Below are 12129 nucleotides of genomic sequence, written 5' to 3'. Positions count from 1 at the left end.
TAAAATATTTAATTTACCCAAGTAACTGAATATGGAACTGACCAAAGAAAATCTGATTATTTGTCAGTTGTTTCTTCTTAAAATCATATTGGGTATCTGAGTGACTGACATGTATTTGTGTGATGAACTATGTAGTGTGCAGGTTTTATTCAGAGGCTAATTAGCTTTTTATATTGAGAACTTATGAAAAGCTGCCTTATTTTATTTGTGAATGGCAGATTACCATTTCACCATTCTGTTGCTATGGTAATACCAGCAGCAAAAAATAAGTAGATAAACAAGATTTTACATGTATTCATCCAGATACTTACTTTTGGACATACCATTCAGAGCAGTGTTCATTATCTAGCTCAGGACACATTTGCCTTACATTTACGTGTCTCTATACTCCCTAACACAGGTTTAGTGAAGCTTTGTAGACTCAAGTTAATATGGTATATTTAAGTTAGCACAGCGTATTTGACAGCGTGAGCATCATAGACTACTCAGGAAGAATAATAAATGGCCAGAATTTTCAGAAACCTTTAGATACAGCTTTTTCCTTTATCTATGTTTATGGCAAAAAAAAAAAAAATAGAGAAAAAAGTGATTTAACACTTCTCATTATAGAGCTATTCCTCAATTCATCCTTAAACTGACTCACACCTGTCAGCTAAGTAACAACATTAATAAGCAGAAGTTACATTTTGGTCTCAGTAAATTATGAAATAATGAGTTTGGCTTGCTTTTTTTTTTTTTTTCAAGACCAGCCAGTAACCTAGTATCTTTACTAATAAGAAATGGATAATTTTAAGTGGTCACATTTATGCGATATATAAACAAGTGTTCCCTACAGATTTAACTTACTTTTTGTCAATGAACTAAAAACCTTTCCTTGCAAAGTACTTAAATGTACCCATCAAAACCTGCTGTTCCTGGAATTAAAGTAATCAACAGTTCTCGGATAATGTGGGCAAGAGGAAGGAGAAAAAAAAAAAAACATGAAAAAATTATCATCTCACATTTTAGCCATTTCCCTCTGAACATCAATTTTATATGACCAGAAAACAGCTGATGTATCCTGTAGTACCGGGAGTAAAATGAATTCAGTAAACACCCGGAGCGTGGGAAGGGATCCATTGAGAGCCAGAGTGGCAGGACACCCTGAAACCTGGAGATGCTGTGGGAGGGTTGATAAGGGCTTTTTCTGGACCTGCTGGAAAAGAGCTTTGGCAGGAGAAGAGGCAGAGCACAGCCTTTCTTCCTGCCAGTCGCTGATGATAAACGCTGGATGCATTTCTGAATAGTCACTCAGACCAATGAAACTAATTACCTCATTTTCACATCTATAGCTTACACTTCCAATAATTTACTCTCTTTTAAATCTGTCCTGGTCTATAGATGTGGTTATCAGGCCTCATCATCAGATGGGGTTTTCAGACAGCCCACGCTAACTCAGGAGCAGGAGGGATGGGGAACAGAACGAAAGCAGGAGAGCAGCAAGGGGTGAAGGGAACATGCCCAGCACACTCACAGCTAAGCTTCTTCCTTAGTTCCTTCTGCCTGCACATTAACTACCTCACTGTGCCATTGGAAGACATTTTCAACATAACCTATAGATTATATTCACAAAAATGCACGTATTTCTTCATAGAAACTGGGCTGAATAAATATTTATGAAACGAAAAAGATGTCCGTCAAAGTCCAGCTTTTTTTTCTACTACCTTAATACCACGGAAAGTATAAGTAGATTCAGAAGCTATGGAGGATATTTATTTCTTTATTAAATCAGGAAGGAATCTTGCTCTTATTCCAGAAATAAGAAACAAAAAATCCCACATATGTCACTGCGACAATTTTTTCCATCTGTTTACTGCTCTAATGCTGTTTGATAGCTTAGTAAGTAAGCAGCATCAGCTTACCGGATTACCTTTAAAAAGAACCAAACAGGTAGGATGCATATTAAAATACACACCATACGTAATGATCATGCAGGCAAATCTATCCCATGTAACTGTAACGCAACATAATCCAAGAGGATTATTTATCAGTCTGCAGTTATCAAACCGTAATTCCAGTTCCCCTCATCTCTCCCCTGTTTTTAGCTTGTGCTACATACAAATAGACACAAGTCTGTCCAAGGACAACAGCTTCTCTAAAACTGCTGTTTGCAGGGAAAAAAAAAAAAAGCTTTGAATAATTACATGTTCTTTTTCTGTTCCTAAATATATTCCCCCCTCTGCTGGGTTGCAGGAGCACAGCATACCGACTGGCATGGGGTACGCAGTGGCTCCGCACCACTCCGGTGTCTACCCGGTTCACATCCAGCTGTACGAGGCCTGGAAGAAGGTCTGGCACATCCGAGTGACCAGCACAGAAGAATATCCACACCTGAAGCCTGCACGGTACAGACGGGGCTTCATCCACAATGGCATCATGGTACACTGCATTTCCATGCTTCATAGCAATAGTACTTTAAGTGATTCAAAAGTATGCTATTTTTACCAAATGCTTCAAGTTTTACAGCAATCATTAAAATTCTCTGTGATCGAGGATTTGTAAGGATGCCAAAATAGTGCATTTGTTATGCAGCCATTTTTTAAAAAAAAAAAAAAAAAAAAAAAAAGTCACACAAACTCAGGCAACTGCAAATGTAATCCTCAGCTACTAAATGTACTTGTAGTCCCATCAACTATCAACCGAGTCACACATGCATACTTTGAAAGTCATTAAACTGCCTAAGACCTATGTTTCAACCTCTGGTTCATTTTTATGCATGAAAGGATTAGAAATCCACCACCCGGGAAGGTGAGCAGGTATAAGTCATCTCCTCCAGCGAGCATGACATTTCCCCGAGGCCGAGGTTTTGTTCCAAGCTTTGCTTCTGAAACTCTCAGAGCCAGGGACTGGACATGTGCTCGACTCCTCCTGACCACGCGTTTGTGCAAGGAGAGAGAAAGTTCCTCATGTGCACACTTCCACTGCATGAAGGGCAGGAAAATGTATAAAATTATTTGGCCTGTCTTACCAGCTGGCTGCAACCCTATAGGTAGGTGAAACAAAAATTGAATATGCATAAATTAGAAATATTTCAAGGGCAGGTCCCAGCTTGTTTTAAAGTCCCAGCTGACTTGAATATTGCCTGTGCACATAAAGTCAAAATTGTGAACCCCTAAACAAGACAAAAGGAACATCTTAAAATCAAGAAGTTAATGCGCAGAGTCCAATTATTGCCAGAATAAACTCAAATTTAGCAGTGCACTTACACATGTATTAAAATGCTCTGCTGAATGTAGGTTTTATTTGTGGTTTCCACTGAGTAGAAAAGCAAAAACTGACTGGAGGGAAGCAAAAGGCCTTTTCCAGGTGAATTATGTCTCTGCATGGAATAGACAATACTCATAAGCTCTGACAGTTGTCATCTTTACTTTACCAGAGCCCTCTGATAGTACCTAGCTAATAATGTAACTAAACCATCTAGTTCTCCAGGACGAGTGTGTTTTCCCACACCTGCTAGCTGACTTGTTTCTGACACGCGACTTATTGATTTATGACGGGATGGGGAGCTGACCTCAGGCTGGTCTCACGCGAGCATCCCTCCAGCCCCGTACATGTTTCACAAACAGGAACGAGGGGCTCAGTGTGGTTTTCAGGACTGAGGAAAGTAAGAAGCAACAGGTCTTTTGTGGTGTGTAGCCTTGAATACAAATTCAGTTCAGTGTCTCAAGAACAGCAAGATTAATTACCTGAGATAGCGAAGACAGTCAGGAAGCACTATTTATCTGCTAATAAACAAACCTTGCTAGGGGAAGAGAGGTTTGGCTTTTTGTTTTCTTCCTTTTCCAAGTGCCAGGAAACAAACACTTATTATGAGTGTATGAGCTGCATAAAACGGTCTGCATGAAAGCTCAGCGCGTGTGTGTCGCAGCTTTTCAAAGCTGGCATCTGGAAATCTCCACATCTGCAGGACCACGCTTGTTTACCACAAGAGCACAGAAGGCACAAAGGAGCCCATAAATAAACACGCCAGAGCGCAGAGGCAGAAAGGGTTCCAGTTTTGTTTCTTTGAATTTCTGGAGGGAGTCGGGTGGCTGCGCCAGCGTAAGTTTGCAGAAAGAACTTAATGTCACAATGGCGCTGTTATTTTGTTTTCAGGTGCTCCCTCGACAGACCTGTGGCCTTTTCACTCACACTATTTTTTACAAGGAATATCCTGGGGGTCCTCAGGAGCTGGACAAAAGTATCCGAGGAGGCGAACTCTTCCTCACCATTCTCTTGAATCCCGTAGGTACCTTCTTTTGCTATTTTTCGGACACACTGACTAATGGGGAGGAGGGAGGGAGGAAGGGAAGGAGATCAGTTTTCCTCGATCTTGTTTGGGAAATAAAAATCAAGACCACTTGCTCAGAGGTAACAAGTAGTTTAAGATGAAAGGAGCAAAATGTCTTCTGCTAATTTCTAACTACATCTGTATGCAACAAGTTACCAAAAAATGCATTCGTTCCAGTTCCATACTGTTTCCCAGCCTGAAGCCCGGTCCCCATGAGAAAAGAGTGTATTGACTTGTCTACTTGAGACTGAAAGAAACCAGTGAGGGTAGACAAAACTGTGTGATCTTATTCCACTTCTCCATTTTTCCATAATCTCAGGTCCTCAAGCAATCCTGATATAGCTCGTTGGAAACCACAGGGCTCAGGCTTGATATCATTCCCGCACCACTGGCTCTTAAAAATAGGTTTTGTGCAGCTAAAAAATACTCCAAGCAGTATATATATCTTTCTAATGAACATTTTTGCTTTGCTCAGTGCTGCATTTCTTTTTCTCTATCAACATTACGTGAGCTATAAACTACATATATGTATGTGTGCGCATATAAAAAACCTACGTATGTATCAACACACATATAGATATGGTTTAATCAAAAGTGCCACAGACTTTAAGGATGATTTTCAGAGCTCTCACACAGTTTAGTCTCTCAGCTAATAAAGTGGTCTGAACTGCTCCGTGCTAATACACATATTCGCCCACACGTGACAACACGATGTAGGTGGATGCATAGGTGTGATTGGGCTTACCACAGATCAAGGATGAAAGCTACCTGACTGCCAATGCTATATTTTGAAGTCACAATTCTCTTGCCTGTGAACACCAGTCTGGTACCATTTAAGACAGCAGCCTAGAAGTGGAAGGAGGAAGGACAAGAACAAAATAAATCATATATCAATTATTTTTTTTTTTTGCCATTGTCCTCCCTTCTCTCTATTCCACCCAAACAAGTTATGCTACTCACAAGATAAATGTCTTGTGTCTTGCCAGGTGGCCTAATTTTCAGTGATTTCAAACTGCAGCACTCATTGACTTCTCTGCAGAGTTACAGAAACTTCATGTGGAGCTAACTCTCAAATCCAGGTCACTTTTATTTAGAGACCTAAATATAGATTTCGATATTATATAATTAGGTGAAAATTTTGGCTGAGGAGCTAAGTTGGCATTTGAGTCAAAGATTCAGTGGGCTTAAATAAATGGGACATTTCTATTAGGAATTTTTCTGTACCATACAGGTGACACCTAATTTGAGAATAAAAAATATCCCTGTTCTTTTCCTGTCTCTCTATTACCTGCAGCTCACTCAACCTGGCTTTTCTTCCCATAGTTTCCTTAAGTATAACTTGGCTCATCACCGTCTTGGGATGCTACTGAAATTTATCCTTAGTTTTATCATACTTTGATCAATACCTGTGCATCTTTCACTTATCTGAGGATTTAATCAGATTTAGGCAGTGCCCCAATTCCTCAGTCTAGCACCATGTCCAAGCCTGTGAGTATGCTCAGGCCACCCCAACTTCTCCCCTACAACTTGCCTTTTCCTTAATTTCAGATTTTTCTTGCTTACTGTCAGCAAGTAAGAAAGAAGGCGCAAGCTCATAGTTGCTTATTAGAAATTTCAGCCTTTGGATCTTTTAAACAATTACATCCAAATGTCCTTTCCAAAGACAGGCTGAGGCTATGGGGAAGGGTAGCTCTTCAATTAGTTTAAAAATTATTTTAAAGGTTATTATTGAACTCCAAATGGAATCAGATAATCCTATGTAATATTGGGTGGTATTTGAAAAGCACAGATTTTCTATGCTGTTAATGTTTGATTTCCCCCTCCCACTTCTATGATTTTCTATCTTTACCTCATCAAAACTGATATTTTACTGAGCTATGCCACACAAGTGGAATACTGACATGCACCTCCCTAACTCTGAGTTAAGTATGAATCTGTTCCAATATAAAAGCTTATTCAGACAGGAAGAAATATAATTTAACCATGTGTGAGCTGAAGTAAGATATACCACAAAACCCCATCATTCAAGTCAGGTTGGTACACTGCCCTATGAAATACGCACTGACTGACAACAGGAAAAGCAAAATCCTGGATTGTGTCAGAAGGAAACTGGTGTGAGTAGGAAATAAAATCATCTATATCCATACAGCCTTTTTCATTTTTTAAATACCAAGTTTGGACACCACACAAATGAACAAATGGGAAGACCTTTCTTTTATTCAGTGTAAGAGAAGGTGTAGTGTTTTGGTGGTTAATTTGAAAATGTTTGCAGGTTAGTATTTGAAATCTATGGTAACTTCTGAAAAGTATCGATAGAGTGCCTATTTCACTGGCCATTCACAAATTCAGTTGAATAAAAAAGTATGTTTTGGATGTGGTATGTTCTCCAATCTGGCAGCAGTGTGTACTGGAATAGCAACAAGAGACTTCCCATCTCACATCCTAGAAGTTTTTCCACACACTTCCACTCGTTAATAAGCTTCCTTAGTATTTAGATATCAACCTGTGCAGTTCAGGGCTTTTCCAAGAGCAGAGTTCAGGGGTTTACTATGAGCAGTACCGCGTAAACCAGAGCATGCTCTCCAAATGGATTATGGAAAAGAACAACTGTTGGGAATGTAAAGGCTTTTTCAAAACCATAATTTAAAATTGTGTTGTTGTTGAGTCATATTGAATGAGATACCTAATGTAGTAGTTGGGTAGAAACCATATCCATAAAATAAAACCCTAACCAGAATGCACTGTGTCCCCTAGCATGGAGGCTGCTTTACACATCGTTGCAGTTATCCTACTTCAATTCTTGAAGGGAAAGGGTTTGCCTCTACCATTGTTTATTTTTGCATTATTGACATGGTTTAAAAACATTTTTCATCTACTCTTTAAAAACACCAGCCAGAATCTAGCCTGGAGGAGATTTGCAGAAAGAGTGTGGCTCCTATTAATTCTACTTTCACGTGGTTGCACAAGTCTCCTGCTCACCAGGCTCTCGTGTGCGCAATTGCCACCGGCATTAGTGTGAGCTATGTGCATACTGCAAGGGGGATGAGGAACCCCTCCACATGCCCTGTGCTCTCTTCTGGAGGGTGAAAATGGAATAAAACTGTTTCGGCTTGCAGAAAGAGAACATATGCATGTGTGCTCTCACAACAGTCAGGCTACCATGACAACTGAAGTTACATACAGATTATGTGTGTTATTAACATAAAAGATCATATTCCAGACTCCAAGATTGGGTTAGAAATCTCCGTACACAGTTAGTTATCTGGGGTGTGCAGTGTCATTCACTACTCCTGCCTGGTTCAAAAAGCACAGGGGCAACAATGACAACACCACCAAAAAAATAGCTCACTTTACACAGCATTTTCTACAACTACAGCAGACTATAATTTTATCATTTTATGAGGTGTCTTCTTTACCATCAAGTAGTCTAGAAGTTAGAAGAGGGTTTCTGAGCAAGTTTGTTTGTGGTCATTGCCTGTCTGTCATTTCTGTGGGTTTTTTTTTTGTTCCCTTCACCAGTTTTTACATTGGTATGTTGCTGTAGATGAGCCTAACAACAGTTGGGCAACAAATCCAAGTTAGATGTGATATATAACATTTTGGCTTTAGACACATTCCCTATAAAAACAAACCAACTCATAAATAATTCCTAATACACTTTTTAAACCAAAAATTAAGTGACCTGTACAGTTCAACGGCGTCTTCCCAAAGCAGCTACTGTAAGGGCTGATCTCCCACACATTTCACAAGTGTCTTTTTGCTCCTGGCTGCTCTTTTGGAGGCAGCTACCTGGTTTCCTCCATATCAAAAGCCTGCACATTGATTTTGAGGATGGTTTACTTTAGGGACTGTTCCCAAAAGCCAGTCCAGACAAGGCTTTGGCTCTCTGCAGACCTCCAACACCATTCCTTTCAGCCTTTCAATCCTCACATTTTCCCACTGATTTACTTTATGTTAAAAACATCCCTCTAAAGCAACAACATAGTTCTCACAGTATTTCAGACACTTAAAAAACAGACGTACAAAATAATTGTTATATTTTTGAGCCATATGTGCAGAAACACTATGTGGTGGGAGCAATGTAGGCATAAGCTTACTCCATGAGTGGATACAGAGGAGCAGCACACTCCACAACTCTTACCCCCACCTACACACAAGGCATCGCTGCTGTAAGGCATCTCCTCTTATGCCGAATGGAAATGACTGAAGCTGTTGGGGCACTAAAACCAAAAAGCTTTCACTTTCAGTTTGCCTTATTGGAGGGACATGTAGGTGAATCTATTGCTAATTAAGAAGTAGACTAACAACACCAGCTAAAAAGGTGCAAAGAGGTGCTTCACAGTTTGGCCCCTCTTCCCCTTCACCATCCATCACCATCTTCCTTGCTTCATCTTACCAGTCCAACAGTTGCCCCTTTACACCAACCAGTACCATATCTATTCACTAGTTAGGGAGGACAAGAGTACAGCTGAGAATAGTTCATTTCATGTCCACAGTTATTTTGAGTCATAGCTCCAGAAGTGAAAAGCCATACTTTATTCGCAGGTAAAAAGAAGTATTCCAGGTTTCCTCCCCACACACTTCAAGACAGTCTTTTTCAGACTGTTTCAAATTTTAGAAATAATCATGGTGCCTTGATTAAAATCAGCACAACATCATATTTTGCTCTGAATTACAGCTATTTAGCTGTCTAAAAACAAACTAAAAGTCAGCTATTTCTGGCCTTCTAGCTTGAGATGTCAGGGGCAAAGAAACAGAAACCTGAAAGGCTGTGAATAAGCAGTGACACAAGCTGTTCTGAAGAGACGCAGATGCACAAGAAGTGGATGAACAAACTTTAGCATGAATAGCAGCCCAAGCACAACGGAACCAAAGTCTACATCGGTGCCAGATTCCAGGAGGACTTCTGCCTGCTTTTCAACCCTGTAACCACCGACCTAACACTTGCTCTTCATGGGCATCGATACACTAAATAGGTCAGTCACATCTGACTGAAACAGCCCCCCGCAGAGCTAAAAAACAAGTAATAGATCAAGGTTCTTTTCACTGCATGGACATGGCATCTGCACTACGATCCTGCTTTGTTTAGGAAAATGCCTCACCTGGATGATGTAGACCAGGGTTTCCAGGCACAAAACAGTGACTTGATTTGTAGCTGTGTTTTGAATGGCATTTCAGCAGCCAAGACGGGTTGTAAAAGACAGCACAGAGAAGTTTGTGTTTCCTTAGGCAGTTATGACATCCATTTATAATCTTTTATACCATCCCCCCTAAACAAGCACAAGTAGGAACACAATTTAAATAATCAAGTTTTGATTAAATATTTTTTCAATTAGTTTGATTGCTGAAGCACATTTCAAGAATAATTAAATGTGGGGAAGCAAATTTACTAAATAAGAATAATGTAGCAGATAGGAAGGATTTATTTACAACTAATTTAGGGTCACGCTGCAACCTTCTTAATGGTGAACAGTAGCACTGACTGCAACACTATGACTTCTGTTAGTATATATTCCATGTACTTCACATGTGACAAGTTCACAAAGTGGCCTCAGCAGGGAGCAGGTGGGAGATAATGAAGTTTTTTGCATGAGGTAAGGAACCTGCAACTAAACCTTGAAAAAGGCAAGAACTGAACATCTGCTAGCCTTCCCTAACTTTGAAAAATGCCAGCAATGAAGGCTACTGGCAAATTCTCTTTTCTCCCCTCCTGAGCCTTGACAAGCAAGTGGTTTACAGAAACCCTATCCATTACTCAGGTTGGAGCTAGCAGTTTCAGCAAATGTATTATAAATAATTATTAAGCTCATATACTAAAAATGATTGCACTTCCATGAAGCAATACCACACAGACAGTTAAATTAGAAAATGCCCAAGTGACATTACATTAGGATAAAGAGTTTGCAGTGAGATTGTCAAGGGGATCTTCCAAAGTTTTTTGTTGTTGTTTGAGTGTTGTCTTTTTTTAATGGCTTCTGCTGAATAGTCTGTGGCTCAGAGAGATATTTTCACTTTCTAATTTATGAATCCTAAAGATGAGTCATGTCTGGCAGAGATGATTTAGTAGTATGCAGAGGAGGGATAAGTTCCACCCAGACAGATAGAAATCAAACCAACTTTCCTTTGAGTTTTAATGAGGGTTACAAGAATCCCAGTCAGACCGTTCCAGGATCCAGCTAATACAGAAATCTGCTCGTGTCTAGAGTTTGGGGTACTTATTCTTTGCATAAACACTTCAAAGAAAAACTCATTAAAGTTAGTGGAAAAAGTCTCAATGATCAGACTGGGTTTGAAATAAACCTAAATAGTGCAACTCTTTCAAAAGCTATCAATCTAGCTCCTCTCTGAAGGGTTTAATTCGTTTGGAGGCTTAGAACAACAACAAGGAGCTATAGATGTATATAAAAATAAGAAATACATGTAGTTTGGGACAGAAAATGAGACATTACTTTGCTCTTGGGGTCTTCCTTTACTGTTTGATACAATAAAAGCCATGAAATATTCAACTGAAATATTTTTTTTATCCCTTGCCAGACCAAACCTGGAAGTTCAATCAGTGTTATGTTGTTATTATCATCATCAATGTTACTTATTTTGTGATTTGACAACTAACATCAAAAATCAGTTTTACACTAAATCCTAATTACAACAGAACTCCTAAAAGTTGTAGCATGAGAACTTCCATGTCAGAGGTGAAAATAAAGCAGAAAAACCATCACAATCAGTAGAAATAACCAAGGGAAGAGAAAAAAACACAAACAAACAAACAAACCAACAAAAATTTAAAAAAAAAAAATCTAAAACTTCAACCAATCAGAAATTTAAAAGAAATTTTACAAAACTGCTTTTGTGCCTAATCTAACACATAATAAAGTAAAACATTTTGCAAGACTTACCACTGTGCTACAACAGCACATCTGTCTGTATTAATTATAGTTAGATCTTAAAACAAGAAAGGAACTTACTACTCAAGAAAGTATGTTGCTACTCAAGAAGTGTCTTCAAAGCCAGACATTTAATACCAAAGAGTATCAGACAAGTAGAATACCATGTCCCTAATAAATATAATCCCTAATAAATATATATCCCTAATGAATATAACACTATCCAGCTATGTAAATGTGATAGAAAATTCTCTGGCTCTGATCAGCATTGTAGCAACCCAATCCCTTGTGAAAAAAAATATTTAGGTTTTCTGCAGGTGTACAGCATTCCACTGCTTCAACAGGAAAAACAAAGTTAACTTAAGACTTTTAAAAATGTTTTTACTTTTTAAACCATTTTGAACAACATTATTTCCTCTTCTCTCTTCCTAAACCTTGCCAATTCTTTACAACCTTTTTGCAGCGCTTTGAAGTGCTTACAAAGATTTTTTTTAATGTTTGCTTCATTGGTTACATAACTATAAAAAAAAAGATGGCATTTCAAGGAGCTCAACATTTCAGTTATTTTCAGCTTTTTTTTTTTTTTTATTCCACTTCTCATTATTTACTTAGCTGAATTGCCCTTTAGAATAACTTTATCCAATCCCAGAATATATTTCTAAAATCCCCCTTCCTCTTTGTTCACTTCACCAGTGCTGCATCATATACCTTTTCTTTGCCCCTTTGTTTTTTATTTTTTTTAATACCTTCCCATCCTATGTTAACCAACTTTACATGCACTTCTGTCTTTGACAACCTTGGTAGAGAAGGACAAGTTAACTGGCATTAAAATCAACCTGCATTAAGGTACCTTCTTTCTTTTGAAACAGAGCTTTGGTATGAAATCTGTGATGAGCCAGAGTAACACATTTTCTAAGGCACACTCACAGTCACATC

At 38.8% G+C, this 12129-nt stretch overlaps 1 protein-coding gene across 4 annotated transcripts in view; it reads left to right on the top strand.

Moving 5' to 3' along the window:
- The window catches only part of NDST4 (N-deacetylase and N-sulfotransferase 4), a 107787-nt gene that overhangs the window by 59123 nt on the left and 36535 nt on the right, over positions 1–12129 (top strand). For all 4 annotated transcript variants that reach the window (XR_006165691.1, XM_033007708.2, XM_033007697.2 and 1 more), the window contains exons 5-6: positions 2233–2418; positions 4135–4263. Coding sequence is in view for 3 of the 4 variants with exons in the window: in XM_033007708.2 (XP_032863599.1) it covers positions 2233–2418; positions 4135–4263 (315 nt within the window). In the remaining variant the exon portion in view is untranslated. The remainder of the gene's footprint in view (positions 1–2232; positions 2419–4134; positions 4264–12129) is intronic.

The sequence above is a fragment of the Tyto alba genome, unplaced genomic scaffold, assembly GCF_018691265.1.
Source record: "Tyto alba isolate M040663 unplaced genomic scaffold, T.alba_DEE_v4.0 Super-Scaffold_23, whole genome shotgun sequence".
NCBI classification, from domain to species: Eukaryota; Metazoa; Chordata; class Aves; order Strigiformes; family Tytonidae; genus Tyto; species Tyto alba.
Note: the sequence above shows the minus strand (reverse complement) of the source record. Positions and strands in the feature narration are given on the sequence as shown.